This window comes from Rhinopithecus roxellana, chromosome 1 (assembly GCF_007565055.1).
Source record: "Rhinopithecus roxellana isolate Shanxi Qingling chromosome 1, ASM756505v1, whole genome shotgun sequence".
Lineage (NCBI taxonomy): Eukaryota > Metazoa > Chordata > Mammalia > Primates > Cercopithecidae > Rhinopithecus > Rhinopithecus roxellana.
The window spans coordinates 70342099-70358911 of NC_044549.1; the positions used below are offsets into that span (position 1 = coordinate 70342099).

At 41.3% G+C, this 16813-nt stretch overlaps 1 protein-coding gene across 4 annotated transcripts in view; it reads left to right on the forward strand.

Moving 5' to 3' along the window:
* Window positions 1-16813, forward strand: part of ITPR1 (inositol 1,4,5-trisphosphate receptor type 1) — a 353524-nt gene that overhangs the window by 199104 nt on the left and 137607 nt on the right. For all 4 annotated transcript variants that reach the window (XM_010365717.2, XM_030921814.1, XM_030921842.1 and 1 more), the window contains 6 exons: window positions 1568-1693; window positions 4229-4357; window positions 7561-7681; window positions 10857-11041; window positions 15023-15171; window positions 16454-16565. In XM_010365717.2, coding sequence (XP_010364019.1) covers window positions 1568-1693; window positions 4229-4357; window positions 7561-7681; window positions 10857-11041; window positions 15023-15171; window positions 16454-16565 — 822 coding nt within the window. The remainder of the gene's footprint in view (window positions 1-1567; window positions 1694-4228; window positions 4358-7560; window positions 7682-10856; window positions 11042-15022; window positions 15172-16453; window positions 16566-16813) is intronic.

Below are 16813 nucleotides of genomic sequence, written 5' to 3' on the forward strand. Positions count from 1 at the left end.
AATCCTGCAGTTGCTTTTCTGTATACATCCCTCAACAATATAGTTTAGTTTTGTGAGGTTTTGGACTTCTTCTGTGTATCATTCCATGCCTTCTTAAGTTCAGCTCTGTGTTGTTAAGGTTGATCCACCCTGACATGTAGCTGTGTCCATTTCCTTTGCTTTGAAGCATTCCTTTCTATCATGGCACCATGATAGGATTTTCCATTCTTCTACTGATGCTCGTTTTAGTTGTTTCCAGCTTTTGGCTGTTAGGATCATGCATACATCCTGGCCCACACGTGTACACTTCTGTCCAGGGTGTGTGGATAGTCAGAAGTGGAAGTGCTGGATCATAGGCGGTGCATTTCTTCAATTTGATGTGACACAGTCCAGTTGTTTTCAGCATAGTTGCTCCAGTTAACATTCCTCCTCCCAACCCTGCTAACATTTGCTATCATCAGATCCTTTATTATTTTTTTTTCAATTTGATGGTTGTATAATAGTACTGCATACTAGCTTAATTTTTAGAAGCTTCATGGAGATATTTGCAGATATGATTCACTTGTTTAAAGTGTACAATTGAGTGGTTTTTAATATATTCACAGAGTTGTGCAATCACCATCACAATATAGTTACAGAATATTTTCATCATCCCAAAAAGAAACCCCATGCCCATTAGCAGTCACTTCCCATTTCCTGCCAACCCCCCAATCCTAGGCAACTGCTCATCTTTCTGAATATATGGATTTGCCTATTTGAGACATTTCATGGAATCATGCAACATATGGTCTTTTACGACTGGATTTTTTCACCTACATGATTTTTCTCAAGGCTCACGCAAGTCTTAGCATGTATCAGCACTTCGTTCCTTTATGTTGCAGAGTAATTTTCTATTCTGTACATACACCACATTTTGTGTGTCCATCAGTCAGTTGATGTGGATTTGGATTGTTTCCACTTTTTGACTATTGTGAATCATGCTGCTATGCACACTTGTATACAGGATTTTGTATAGACACGTTTTCATTAACCATAGTGATTTTAATGTCTGTGTCCTTGATTCCTAATTGAAGTTGAGCCCCTTGCTGTGTGTGTGTGTGTGTGTGTGTGTGTGTGTGTGTGTGTGTGTTTGATGTTTGATATTCCTTTAAGAAATATCTGATCCAGTTTTTTGCCTCCCTTTTCTCTGGGGATGTCTGTCTTATAAGCACAGATGTAGGGGCATTCTTCATTGGAACATGCCTTGCAGGTATCTTCTCCCAACTTGTGCCCATTTAACTCTCCAGTGGTGCCTTTTTATGAACAGAAATTCTTAATTTCAAGTAATCAAACTTGTCCCTCTTCTATGGTCAGAGGTTTTACCTCATTCTTTCCCTTGAGGTCATGAACATATTCTCTTCCAAAAGCTTTATGGTTTTGGATTTTATAATTGTGAATTTCAAATGTCAGAAAATCATAGAAGTAAGACTTGGCAGTGGGGAATGGGATGACCATTTTGATCTGTCCTTCTTGCTGTGAAGTTGAAGCAGCTAATCAGTTCCATACAAACCAAGATGGTTTTTCAGAAAAGCTTCTTTCTATCTTGCAGGTTAAAATCGCATACATTAACTTCCTGAATCACTGCTATGTGGACACAGAGGTGGAAATGAAGGAGATTTACACCAGCAATCACATGTGGAAATTGTTTGAGAATTTCCTTGTAGACATCTGCAGGGTAAGCCTTTTGGAACTAAGGAGGCAGAGTTGGAGAGTGAGAGGTGTGTGTGTGTGTGTGTGTGTGTGTGTGTGTGTAGCATCTTCGTGCACACATGAAGAAAACAGCTGCATCATTTCTACTCTAATTTGTGGCATGCAGAGGCACTTGTGACTCTTTTCTCATGTCTCATTTCTTCCTTTTTTTTTTTCCCCTTTGAGATGGAGTCTTGCTCTGTCACCTAGGCTGGAGTGCAGTGGCACAATCTCAGTTCACTGCAACCTCTGCCCTTCCTGGGCTCAAGCAATTCTCCTGCCTCAGCCTCCTGAGTAGCTGGGATTACAAGCACCTGCCACCATGCCTGGCTAGTTTTTGTGTTTTTAGTAGAAACAGGGTTTCACCATGTTGGCCAGGCTGGTCTCGAACTCCTGACCTCAAATGATCTGCCCACCTCAGCCTCCCAAAGTGCTGGGATTACAAGTGCGAGCCACCACACCTGGCCATTCTTCCTATCTTTTGCTCTTAGCCACGAATGGATGTTATTTATCAAGCTTCACGGAGGAGAGGTTATTTCTAGTTTTCATGTCACCCCTGTGGATTGGTTGATGAATGATAACCTGGGCATGTTAAAAATCAATTTCTAAGGATTTATTTTCCTTGGTAATATGTCTGTGCTTGAAGGGCACTTCCCTGAGCTTGAGCATTTGTCTCCTGCAATCTGGTCTTGAGGATTCTGCAAAACTCTTCACCTTCCATTTATTGCTTTCCTGGCTCAGCCTCAAGAGTGGCCTTCAAGATACTTGATTTGGTTTTGCATTGAGCTTAATACTCATGCGAAAGCCACAAGACTGCCACATAGCAAAACATACCACAGATTTAATATGAGTTTTGTGATGGTGGATTTGGGGGAGCGGGGTAGATTAAAAGATTGTTTAGAAGATAATTGTCACATACATCCCAATTTCAGAAACATTGTGATGTTAAGATGCATTATAGAATCCTAGAATGTGGTATTTTCTGCTTGACTGTATGATTGCTAGTATGAGACAAGGAGCCTGTAAGAACTTATTTTCCTTCTGAATGAGAACCCTATTTAATAATATTTGGTCAGGTGTTGGTTTCACAGACGTATTTTTTAAAAAATCTCAAACTCCTCCTAGTTTTTTAATCCCATTAGCCTAGGGATTTTGGCTTGGAATGGCAGGCCTGATTTATTTCTTTAAATCAGTGCTCTGAAATTTTCTGTAAAGGACCAGATAGTAAATATGTTCAGCTTTCTGGGCCATTCATCTCTTTCATGACTACTCGGTTCTGCCCTTCTAGCATGAAAGTAGTCATGGCAAGCAGGTTTGGCTGTGTTCCAATAAAACTTTATAAAGATAATTACTGGCCCTTATTTTGCCAATCCTTGCATTAAATTACTTAGAAATGCTGTAAAATCAGCTATTAATTTCATTCTTTGAATATGTTCTCAGACTGTCTAGTTTTAAGGTCAGAACATGAGAGTCTCTTAAGAACACTTGATTTTTATGTCCTTCATTCTTTTCAGTATAAGCAATTTTATATCTTAAATTATAAAACTTGATTTTTTAAAAAATGTGCTAACCCTCTCCATGGCAAATCTTATTCTAGGCGGCAGACTTAAGTAGAGTACGGGTGAAACTGAAGGTGTCTCCTCACCCCAAAACATGTATAGTCAGTTATTCTGAAATATGGCTTGCTATTTTGAACAATATTGTGTATTGGTAAGATTTTAATTGAATGGAAGATTGTTGTAGGATTGGAGCATGGTCAGGCCAAGCATGGTGGCTCACACCTGTAATCCCAGTACTTTGGGAGACCTAGGTGGGCAGATCCCTTGAGCCCAGGAGTTCGAGACTAGCCTGGCCAACGTGGCGAAACCCCATGTCTACTAAAAAAAATACAAAAATTAGCCGGGCATGGTGGTGTGCACCTGTAATCCCAGCTACTTGGGAGGCTGAGGCACGAGAATCGCTTGAACCTGGGAAATGAAGGCTGCAGTGAGCCAAGATCATGCCACTGTACTCCCTCCTGGGTGACAGAGTGAGACTCTGTCTCAAAAAAAAAAAAAAAAAAAAGGATTGGAGACGGTCAGGTCCATAGGACCTCAGTAACATATTTGACTGTCTTGATTATTTGGATAAGGAAACCATGGTCTAGACCAGAGGAATGGATTACTCAGGAGAGCAGTTTTCTTTTAGGGGAAATTTAAGACACCTGTAGTGACTGTGCTTCTCACTGCCCTTCGGGGTTTTGGATTTTCCAGACACACGTAGGAAGTTGCAAGTGGTGGCCTTGTTGGTCTCATACCCATTTTAATGTTTGTGATTTTGCTTCATGTTGTCTGAGCTGATCTGCTTTCCTTTTTTTCGTGATTTATATTTTATTATTGTGATTCCTTAAGGGGAGAAATATTGGCCAGCAGGCCTTTACCTTTCATTTGTTAAAAGTAACCCACAGGAGGGAGTCGCAGATTTCTTAATGTTTGGTGTAGGTTTTGGTGTCATGCTTAACATATACCCACTTATCTTCTAGGCCTGTAACAACACTAGTGACAGGAAACATGCAGACTCCATTTTGGAGAAGTACGTCACCGAAATCGTCATGAGTATTGTTACTACTTTCTTCAGCTCTCCCTTCTCAGACCAGAGTACAACTTTACAGGTAATAAATACCAGCGTCAAGCAGAGTGTTCATGATACACCTTCGGCAGTTGGGCAAGATGTGAATTTGGGTGTGAGCAACTGTAAATGAACTGGTCTGCAAAGCATTAATAAAAGCGGTGGCTCAAGCCTGTAATCCCAGCACTTTGGGAGGCCGAGACGGGCGGATCACGAGGTCAGGAGATCGAGACCATCCTGGCTAACACGGTGAAACCCCGTCTCTACTAAAAATACAAAAACTAGCCGGGCGAAGTGGCGGGCGCCTGTAGTCCCAGCTACTCGGGAGGCTGAGGCAGGAGAATGGCATAAACTCGGGAGGCGGAGCTTGCAGTGAGCTGAGATCTGGCCACTGCACTCCAGTCCGGGCGACAGAGTGAGACTCCGCCTCAAAAAAAAAAAAAAAAAAAAAAAGATACATTTCTCTTGGGGGAAGATAGCTTTGATGGGATTTCTTGGCTAAAGAAGTACCTGGGGATATTTTCTTATATTGGATGGTTCTGTTAATTGTTGATTTTCTCCTTAAAATCTTTTCTGGTTTTTTTTTTTTTTTTTTTTTTTTTTTGGTCCTTCAGTCTTCTCCTTCCCTGCCCTCCAATTCTAGAGATAACATTTATAAAACATCTAGCACAGTGCCTGACACAGAGTAGGTGCTTAATAAATGGTAGCCTGTACTATTTCTGTTAGACTATAAGCTACATGAGGACAAAGTTATGCCTTATATGCATGATCATCTCATATACTAGTCTATCCCTTGTACCTGACGTTGTGACTGACAACAAGTTGCTAATTTATTGAACAAATGAATAAATTAGACTCAGGAGAGCAGTAGAGATCAGAGATAAACATGTACTGGTTGAAGCCTTAGCCAGGAAAATGAAGTGGTAAACGAAAAGGGACCTGGAGAGGACACAAATAATGGATGATGGGATGTAAAAGAGGCAGAGGAAGGTCAGGAGTTTTCATGCAGGCAGGATGCGATTTGGGAGTCTGTGGGACCTCAGGAATGAAGAAAGGGGAGGATTTTAGGAAAAAAGCTGATGATGGGCCATCATGTTCTTTTGCTCTTCCAAGAGGTTGAGTGAGCTGATGTCACCTGTATTAGTCCATTTTCACACTGCTGATAAAGACATACCCAAGACTAGGCAATTTACAAAAGAAAGAGGTATAGTGGACTCACAGTTCCATGTGGCTGGGGAGGCCTCACAGTCATGGTAGACGGTGAAGGCTACGTCCCACATGGCAGCAGACTAGAGAAGAGAACTTGTGCAGGGAAACTCCCCTTTATAAAACCATCAGATCTTGCAAGATTCATTCACTATCACGAGAACAGCATGGGAAAGACCCACCCCATGATTCAGTTACCTCCCACCAGGTCCCTCCCACAACATGTGGAAATTGTAGGAGCTACAATTCAAGATGAAATTTGGGTAGGGACACAGCCAAACCATATCCCACCTGATTGCCTGTTACATTTGGATAGTTAGTAGGCAGCTACTCTTATCCTTTTAATCGTCTTTTGTACACCAAGGTGTCAAATAGGGGCAGAGCAGGTGTTCCAGGAATACGGTTCAGTGGAGTTATTTTAGTCAAGGGATATTTCTTTCTTTGACCTGGGCTATTGGGTTCCCATCCCAAATCCAGCACTTACTGGCTAATAGGGCAGGTAATAATGCCACTGCTTACTTCACAGGGTGATGGTGAAGGCTAAATGAGATATGTATAAAGTGCTTAGCACAGAGCTTGGCATGTAGGAAGTGCCTGGGGTAAACAACCATTCTCACTGGGCCCTTTGAATTAGCTTCAGAGCTAACAAGCAGCCACAAAACTCGGACTAAATTCTAGGTTCCCCTGGCCAGTTTGCCAGGCTCCCTCTGCTCCTGTCCTCTATTAGGAACACAGCTTACTATCTTAGGTGGCTGCAGGGAGTAGGACAGAAAGAAGGCAATGAGATTCTGGCTCCCAGGTGAACTTCATGGAAAGAACATGGAGGTTTGCCATCAGAGAGACCCTTGCAGTTCACTTCCTGCTTTGCCATCACTTCTCTTTTCTTTTGGATAATTTCTTTTATTCTTGCTGGGCCTTTGTTTTTCCTGTGTGACGGGAAGGTAATTCCAAGTCACCGAATTGTTCACTGAGGCCTGAATGAGATCGTACGTGAAATGTCTCACACATAGTTTGCCCTTAATAAATGAAAGTTATCTGAACCATGTTTATCAGGGAGGTTCTGAAGTTTTAGTTAACCTATTTTATTTTCTTATAATAGTACTTCCTTTTTCCCCTGACACTTTCTATTTTCTTTAATCTCAGAGACCTTTTCTGGGGTTTTCAATACTTTTTTCTTTACTATATTAACTTCCACTGTTTTTAGAGGGGCTATGCAAGTTGTCTCCTCTCACATGAAAGACGAGTTGAATAGTGCAGCATACGTGGCTATCTATCTTTGCCTTGCTGGTCCAAAACTACGCTTTTAATGGAAACCAAAACTATAATTTTTTCATGTACTCAGAAAGTCAGTGTCAAATTGATTCAGTGGATATTTGAGTACTCTTACTTTAAAATGAGTACAAATTTATACCTTTGTAGAAAGGAATAAATCTTCTCATGTAACTTCTAAGTACTCATCATAATAAATGAATATTTATAAAGAGTAACCATCTGAATTCTCTTTATGTCGTTGAGGACCTTGCCAGAAATAAAGAAGTAGCATTCTAGGTGAGATTCACTTATCAGTTTGTTTTTGCCGATTAAAAATATGGATTCTACTCAATAGATACAATGTCTGGAAGGAACTTTGGGGTCCATCTGCCTCAATCCACTTATTTTATACGTTGGATGAAACTGGAGTTCAGAGAGGTGAAGTAATTTTGCTTAAAGTCATGCAGCTGCTTGGTAACTGGATAAGAATACCAGTCTTTGAATTGTGGATCCATTGCTCCTTCTCGTGCTCAAAGTTAGTTAAAATAGCATCAAGTTAATGCATTGCCCTAAAATGCTTCTGAATTGCCCTCCCTTGGCTAGGTAACTTATGGAATTTAGCTCTTATCCAGGCATCCCCTCTCACACTTGCCTCAGGGTCCATTAACAACAATGTCTATCTCGGGTCTGGGGTCCCGTGGTTCAAGACAATGTCTGTCTCTGATCAGCTCATCAGTAGTCTATAAATAAAAGTCTGTTTTTCACATTGCCTCTTTCGGCTTCTTGCAGACTCGCCAGCCTGTCTTTGTGCAACTGCTGCAAGGAGTGTTCAGAGTTTACCACTGCAACTGGTTAATGCCAAGCCAAAAAGCCTCCGTGGAGAGCTGTATTCGGGTGCTGTCTGATGTAGGTAAGATACCAAGTCAGTTTGGATATACGTGATGAAAATGAATTGTCTGACAGTGGTAAGGCTGCCATTTATTGAGCACTCATTACAACTCTTCTAAAGTTACAAAGACAGGAAGTTTCAGAGTCAGACCTGGAACCAAGGTCTTCTTGATTACTGGGCTTCTTTTTTTTATCTACCAAGCCAGCATTTCCCAAAGGAAGAGCCAGTGAGTCCTAAGTCAGATAGGCCTCGAAGAACAAGCTTCCGTGGTTGTTAGGCAATTCTTGGCAAGTCATGATACACACAGCTTATTCAAGGCCCTGGGAAGTCCCTCATTCAAGAAACTAATTTGTTTAATCCAGCAAATGTACTTGACCATATGGAAACTTTTTCCTGGAAAGCACCTGTCACATCCTAAGGAACACCCTTTCTCAGAAATGGTGCACTGCTCCCTTCTTCCCCTTGAGGAGAAATGATTCTCCATTTCCTCTGTGACTCCCCTCCTGTACCACCTCTCATAGGCAGTGTTTGAAAGGAAGTTAGGAAAATTTCTTTTTCCTTCATCCTGACTTTATCAGATTCCATGACTTGACCCATTACCCACCCCCTATTAATGCTGTGCAAAGAGGTAAGCTTCCTGCCTGAAGTTAAGAAGAGAGTCCTCCAGGCAGGTAACAAGAAGAGCAAAGCAGGTGTAGTTCTTAGTACTATTTAGTGGCTGTCCAGCAAGTGTCAATTGTGTAGGTAAGATATCAAGTCAGTTTGGATATACTTTGGGAGATATGTATAATCTATATTAGGACCTGTTGCCTAATTTCAGTAGTCTGTGGCCCAGTTCCTTTACTCTCATATGGTGGGTTTTGATGTCTTTTTATTATTGGTGTGGCGGCATTTTGCAGTCATAAATTAGGTTTTGGAAAATATATACATGACAGGTTCATTGTGTTAGAGCTTAGAAACAGGGCCCTGCAAGGGAATTCCCAGATAATCCTATACTTTTTCCATACACGATTATCTATCATAAAGAATATACTTGGTGAACTAACGTGGAAGTAGAAAGCCAAATACCACGCATTCTCACTTAAAAGTGGGAGCTAAATATTGGGTCCACATGGATGTAAAGATGGGGGAATACTAGAGGGGGAAAGAGGGAAAAGGGCTGAAAAACTACCTGTTGGGTGCTGGGCGTGGTGGCTCACACCTGTAATCCCACCACTTTGGGAGACTGAGACAGGCGGATCACCTGAGGTTGGGAGTTCGAGACCAGCCTGACCAACATGGAGAAACCCCGTCTCTACTAAAAATACAAAATTAGCCTGGCATGGTGGCGCATGCCTGTAATCCCAGTTACTGAGGAGGCTGAGGCAGGAGAATTGCTTGAACCTGGGAGGCAGAGGTTGTGGTGAGCTGAGATCACACCACTGGTGGCACTCCAGCCTGGGCAACAGAGCACAGCGCTGTCTCAAAAAAACAAAACTACCTGTTGGGTACTCTGTGTTCTATCTGGCCGATGGATTCGATCAGCATTAAGCAATACACCTTTGCAACAAACCTGCGTGTGTACCCCCTGGTTCTAAGATAAAAGTTGGGAAAAAAAAAAAAAAAGATCTGCTTATTGAGGCCAAAGAAAATGTAAGAGAAAGTCCTTGCCACAGAGGTTAGTTTTTGTTTAGTATTTTAGCAAGTGGCTGACTTGACGAGCAGCTCAGTGCTCATTAGAGAGGGGAAATCTTTCCGTTTGCCTTGGCGGTGATAAGAAAAAAGACAAGGAGAGTTGATGTCTGTGAAATGGTAAGACATGAAAACAGCACTACCCAGAGTCCCCTCTGTGTCTTTTGGGAATTGCTTCCTCATGACTGATACCACACCCAGAGTCCACTGTGTTAGTTGTTTAGCTTATGAGTATCCAAGGCACAGAGTTTCTAGCTGTGATGAGTGTACCCTGTACCTGCTTTTTAATTTTTTATTATTTGTATTTTTCCAAATTTCCCACTTTCTGTATTAGACTGTTAGAAAGTTGTTGGCTGGCTTATAGTTTTTTTCCCCCTAAATTGTGTGTGTGTTTGTGTTTTAAATGGGATTTAAGTAATTGCTTCTCAGATTCCTCTTTCAGGATGTTGGCGTTGTTTTTACAATTAGATACTAGAGTATTTTCTTTGCTTCTAGTGTTTTGAAGCATTGAAGACAGGAAATAGTTCTTTTTTGGACATTTTCCCATATGGAAAAAAATGATTATTACTCTTAATTATCTTCCTTTTCAAAATCTTTTATTTTGGAATAATTTTAGGTTTATGGGACTGTAGCAAGGGTAATACAGAGAATTCCCACAGACCCCTCACTCATTGTCACCCATTGTCAGCATCTTACATTAGCAGGGCACCTTTGCCAAGGCTAGGAAACTGACCCTGATACTGGGCTATACCTCAACTCCACACTCGATTCGAATTTCACCACTTTTCCCACTGCTGTCCCTTGTCACACCCTTTTTCTGTTCCAGGATTTGGTCCAGGCACTACCTTGCATTTGGTTGTCATGTCTCCCCAGTCTCTTCTGGTCTGTGACCATTTCTCAGCCTTTCCTTGTTTCTTATGACTTTGACAGTCTTGACAAGTACTGGTCAGGAGTCCTGTAGAGTATCTTCCATCATGGGTTTGACTGATGTTTGTCTCATGCTTATTTAGACTGGAGTTCTCCTTTTTTAAGAGGAAGAAAGAAGGACCTATCCAGAAAGAGGAGTTTACGCCATTGTGAATGCTACCTTTAGGATTATGTTTGGGATAACCCAGCATTTTTGTAGATTGTTGAACAAACCTGAAAAATAACTAGCAAATGATTCATTGGCCAAACGAGTTCCCTGCCTTGATTATTCTTAAAATACACAAACACCTCAGTGACGATAAGAAGCCATTCATTGAGGAAACCCATTGAACTTTAACGCTGACATGCCCTAGCCTTATGACCTGAGAGTGTTTTAACATTCCTCAGAACTGCTGACCCCCAGAATTCACACTGGGAAACCCTGACCTAAAAGATGGTAAAGTTGACTTGAGCTCCTCAGTCTTTAAGCTCAATACCAGGCAAGCCGGCCCATTCTGGGTGTGAAAAACCTGCCCAGTGGTGAATAGGGCATTATGTCCATCTGTAGGGTGTCCCCCATAAAAATTGTAGGCTCACGACTCATCTTTCTCCTGTACAGCCAAGAGCCGGGCCATTGCCATTCCCGTGGACCTGGACAGCCAAGTCAACAACCTCTTTCTCAAGTCCCACAACATTGTGCAGAAAACAGCCATGAACTGGCGGCTCTCAGCCCGCAATGCCGCACGCAGGGACTCTGTTCTGGCAGCTTCCAGAGACTACCGGAATATCATTGAGAGATTGCAGGTAATGCCTGGTGTTGAGAGAAGTGATGCTTAGCCTGGCCTCAGGTGATTGCCACACACAGCAGTGTGTTCTTGAGCCAGAGAGCATCTAAACTGGGCGGTAGGAAGATGTCAGTGTGGTGAACGACTAGTCAAATGTTATGTATGTAGGGCCAGGAGTGGGAAGTTACTTAGAAATAGAAAAGTTCCTGAAAAACTGATGGTTTTTAAAGGTTACTCCTAGATTTGCAGATTTCTTGGTGAAAAATTGGGACTCTGCTCTTATTAGAAGGAAATACTGAAATATTATGGAGGATGTTTAGAATAAGAGCATAAATGTTCCATTTTTTCCATCACTCTGGGATTATTTAGCCTCTTGAATCAGCAGGTGAACAAGGGTGGTAACACCTGAGAGAAGAATTTTACATCAGAATGAGACAGATGAAAACAAAAGTATTACTTCCAGCTAGATTATAGACCTTTTTTCTTAGTATCTACCAAGACATCTGCTCTTTTTTTATTAAAGGGGAGAGTAGAGAGTATTAGATGTTAAACACTTAACATTAACATCTTTTTTCTACAAGCACCTCAGATGATACTCTCACAGGTAGTACATAGACCACAGTTTGAGAATCACAGATCCTTTGAATGAGCCCACAAGCAGTGTTTAAAAGTGTAGTCTCAGGCCAGTGCCTGGGTTAAATTTAAATCCTGGCTCTGCCCCCTAAAAATGGTGTATTCTTGGGCGAGTTACTTGACTTCTTGGTCCTTCAGATTCCTAGTCTGTAAAACAGTGACACCTGCCTCATGTGGTTGGTGTGAGAATTAAAGAGAGTTGATAATATGTCTCAGTTACCTGTATTTTGTGCAGCAAATCACAACACTTACTTTATTCTCTTTTGCTTTTCTGGAGGTTGACTCAGAAGGGCTCAGCGAGCTATTTCTTGCTTCGAGTCTTTCATGGGGTTGTAGTCAGATGGTGACTGTGGTTGGACTCATCTTGACACCTTGCTCACTCGCGTGTTTGGCAGTTGCTTGTTGTCAGGTGGGACGTCAGCTGGAGTTGTTGACTGAAACATCTCCATGTAGCTTGGGCTTCCTCACACCATGGCAGCTAGGTCCCAAGATGAGTGTGTATGAAGAGAGACAAGTGAAAACTTTATTGTTGTTATGACCTAGCTTCAGAAGTCACATAGCATCACTTTTACTGTACTCTGTTGGTCAAGGCAGTCTCAAAGGTTCACTCAAGTTCAGGGGGAGGGAATCTAGGCCATCATTCAGTGAAAGGGATGTCAGTGTCATATTGTGAGAAGAATGTGCAAGACAGGATATATTGTGGTATAGCCATCTTAGGAAAATACAGTGCACATAAAATACATAGAGCAGTGCCTGGCATGTGGTGAGCACTCAGTTGAGGGCTGCTGTTATCATTATTACTCTCATTACTGTTGTTTACTACTGACTGTAACAGTTACTGAGTCTCTGTACGGTTACACAACCTACTTGAAGAGAGATGAATTCATTAAATCATTCATCAGCTCCATGCTAGGCTCTGGGGATACAGTGGTCAGCAGAACCAGAAATGATGTTATTTGTCTCATAGTATCTCAAGTATTGGAAAGGAAAAAGAGACATTAATTTAAAAATAAAATGGTGAGAGGGACAAGTGAGAAGTGCAGAGAAGTGAGGAGCGCTTGAAAGATTTTGATAAGGAAACTAATTTTGTTTGAGGTTAGGGATGAGGGTCAAGGAAGACCTTGCTGAGGAAAGTAACGTTTGAACCAAGATGGGAAGGAACAGTAGGACCTAAAGAATAAAAGGGAGGGAAACAACGTGTGTAAAGACCATTACACAGAAAAGAAGATGAAAATAAAAGTATTACTCAATTCCAGCTAGATTACCCCTTTTTTTCTTAGCATCTACCAAGAGATCTGCTCTCCCTTTGTTAAAAGGGAAAGTAGTGAGTATTAGATGGGTGTTAAACACTTAAACATGCATCTTAACTTGACCTATGAAGCCCTGCTCTTATGAGCAAAGGAAGGTTAGTGTGGCTGGAGCCAGGAAGCTGGGGAGGCTGCCTGGGACTTCTCGGGTCAAGTTAAGAATTTCAGCCTTTATCATAACACAACCAGTTCTTAAATAACAAAGAGAACCAAGTTCTTGATTCCTGATTGAGTGCTTCCTGATCCCACTATGCTTTTAGAAGGGGGGAGGGATGTTGTAGACTCCTAACTCCATGAGCACACAGTATTTTCTCACCTGCTCAAATGAAATAAACTATCTGCAATCAAACATGCTGGTTTAGTGTGCTCTTCTTAGATTTATTATGCGTATTCTTGGGAAATTAAATGAAACACATAGGTGGGCAATACTGTTCTAAGGACTTGGCCAGTGGCTTAAAGGATTTGCATTATCCAGTTATTTACCGTCTGAGTTCTTGTGGTTTATGAGATTGCCTAGTGCAGCAAAAGTTGTAATAGAAGAAATTCACTCGCAAACTGACCACTTCTATAATTAATCCCCATCTAGACATTCCTCTCACTTAAAGCTAGCATCTTTCCCCACCCATTGCTTTGCCATCTTTGTTGGTGTCTCCTTGATTGCTGAATGCTATACATTTGACAATACAATGCAAATCAATTGCAATGTAAAGTTCAAACTGTGCAAAAGATGCAGGATTTTATGAAATACATGAACATGATAAGAACAACTTTAATCCCATGGAAATACTGTAGACAAAGATTTGCCAGAGTCAAGATCAGTTAACTATTGAAGAGAAAATTGACTGGGTGCTTCCAAAAGGGATGCTATGGTGGGGAACTGATAAGATCCTCAGAATTTTCCAAAAATTACCCTTTTTTGACTGTGCTGTGAAAGTCAATATGAACTAAGGGATGTTGCAAAGTACTGTCTTACAGTCTTGTTGGGAAAATTGCCCCACTCAAAATTATTTGATTGATTCATGTATCTTTATGCATCTTAAACCTTATTGAGTGATTACATTCATCACCCAAATTGTATTAAATCTAAGATTAAATTATCTCCATATCGTTAGTTTTAGTTTCTGGATAAAAGATTAATTACTTCTTTCTCAATCCCAGCTGGGTTCCAATTTAAGCAGCTTTTCCCATGCAAATGTCCTTGGTTAACCAGGCCTTCCTGTATTATCCGACTTGACGTGCTGTGTTTGGCCCCTGTCTTAGCCAGCATACCTCTAGGCAGGTTCTGAGTCACCAAACCATAGAGCAGACTTTAGCATCTTTTGAAGATAATTTCTCATCTGTTTTCTATCATTTGCCTTCAAATGGTGTTTGTTGTGTTGGTTTTGCTGCTCTTTCAACTTCTCTCTGTTTTCCTTTCCTACAGCTATGTGTTTTGCATTTGAAGACCATCATGCTATCAGGGTACATGTATTTAGCATGTTGATACAGCATGTTCATTCATTGGTGTCCTCATGTTTGTATGACTTTTTATTATGTGAATAGTTCATGCTCATTGAAAATAGACAACACTGACAAGTATTTCTGTATAGAAGAAAATTAGAATCACCTGTAATCCCACCACCCAGAGAAAACCAGTAGTAATGTTTTAATGATATTTGATGTTTATCCTTTAGCTAGATATTGATGATGTTTATAAAAATAGGATTATTATTGTTTGACCTTTGTTACGCCCATGTCATAGACATCTTTCCATGTTGTTAAATTGATTTTTTGCGTAATATTTTAAGCTATATGCAATGGTACGTTGAGTAGCATAAGGCCATCTTGAAAGAAGGGGTGGTGGGAAAGTTGACTTGTTTTCACTTTGTTTTCTGCATCAGGGGCTAATGTTTCAGGTAACCATTGGGCAATATCTAATAATTTGAGATGCCAGATGATACTAAAGTTACTCTAACCTAGCCTACCCGTGCATCAGTGTTTTAGGGCAGAAATCAATGTCCTCACCTTCCTGTGGTCAGTGTCTGCCTGAGCCACTGACTGAGGCTGTGTTTCCGTTTTAGGACATCGTCTCCGCGCTGGAGGACCGTCTCAGGCCCCTGGTGCAGGCAGAGTTATCTGTGCTCGTGGATGTTCTCCACAGACCCGAGCTGCTTTTCCCAGAGAACACAGATGCCAGAAGGAAATGTGAAAGTGGCGGTTTCATTTGCAAGTAAGCGGCCTCTCTCTCTGGGGTGTTCATTTGCCAGAACCTTGATGACCTCACAAAGCTTTTGTTCCCGAAGAAGGAGACGTTGTCCTGTTTTTTAACTTTGATGAATGCAAGGTCATGTGCTAAAGTCCTGTTCTGACCTCCCCAAAGTAAGTTTGTCTATTAAATCCTGCTTACTGACACTTTTTTGTTTTGTTTTGTTTTGCTTTGTTTTTTGGTGAGAAGTTCTTATTTTAACTGCGTGCCCATTCATTCGTTCATTACGGTGCACCAACCGTGTGCTGTAGTACAGACATAAAAAAGCCATGATCCCTCAGCCCTCAGAAATCTCAGACCTTTCGTGACCTCACTATCTTTTCCTAACAATTTTTTAATTTCTTAGTTTATGCCTTGTGCGTAATCTGTAAGCAACAAGCAGACCCATGGTTAGAAATCTCCATTAGATTTTTGCCCTAAGGCCAGGTACAGTGGCTCGTGCCTCTAATCCCAGCACTTTAGGAGGCGGAGGCTGGTGGATCACCGAGGTCAGGAGTTCAAGACCAGCCTGGTCAACATGGTGAAACCCCATCTTGACTAAAAATACAAAAATTAGCCAAGCATGGTGGTGGGCTCCTGTGATTCCAGCTACTCTGTGGCTGAGGCAGGGGAATCACTTGAACCCAGGAGGCAGAGGCTACAATGAGCCAAGATCACGCTACTGCACTCCAGGCTGGGCAACAGAATAAGAACCTGTCTCAAAAAAAAAAAAAAGAAAGAAAATTTTTTTTTTACCCTGAGATTAGTTGTTTGTTTAGCTTGGGGCTGGACTCTGCCTATGAGTTTCTTACTTTTCTGGAACCCTCTAAGGACAAGCTTGTGCATAAGGGAACTGTGTGTATTGGCCTCAACCATCGTCCTCATGAGTTGTTTCTTTTTTTACAGTGTTGGCATATTTGACCCATTTTACCAGCAATTCTCAGTAGATAAATAGCCACGCTTTATAAACGAGCAGGTCTGAGTGGACCTCTGTCTCGGTTCTTCTGTCCATATAATCTCTCCATTATATGTGGCTGACTCCTGCTCAGTGAGCCTGTTTGCTGTGACTTACCAGCAGGTGTCGCTATTGAGACACAGTCGCTAACTGGCTGTTCTCAGTGCAGGGAATGCCCTGAAGTATGTTTAACCTGAGAGCTCTTAATAAATATTTGTTCATTAACGGACTAGTTAAAATAAATTGCTTGTGAAGTGTTTTTAATTTAAAGTTAGCTTCAAGGACATAATCCATGGTTTTCCCCCCATTCAGGTTAATAAAACATACAAAACAGCTGCTAGAAGAAAATGAGGAGAAGCTCTGCATTAAGGTCCTCCAGACCCTGAGGGAAATGATGACCAAAGATAGAGGCTATGGAGAAAAGGTATTGCATTTTATTTTCATGGTCAAACCAGGTTTTACTATGACATTGAGGGGAGGGACCTTTAAAAACCCACCTTAGCTCAGGCATTACTGACTTTAAAAAAAAAAAAAAAAAAGGCTGGTTATCCAGCCCTTAAAGGGAGCTAAATCATATGACTATCTTTTTTAAAAGTCAAATATACTTAGTCGTCTCTTATAGGCTGCTTGCCACCTAATCTAATGTCAGAGAAGTGGCAATAGCAAGATTTT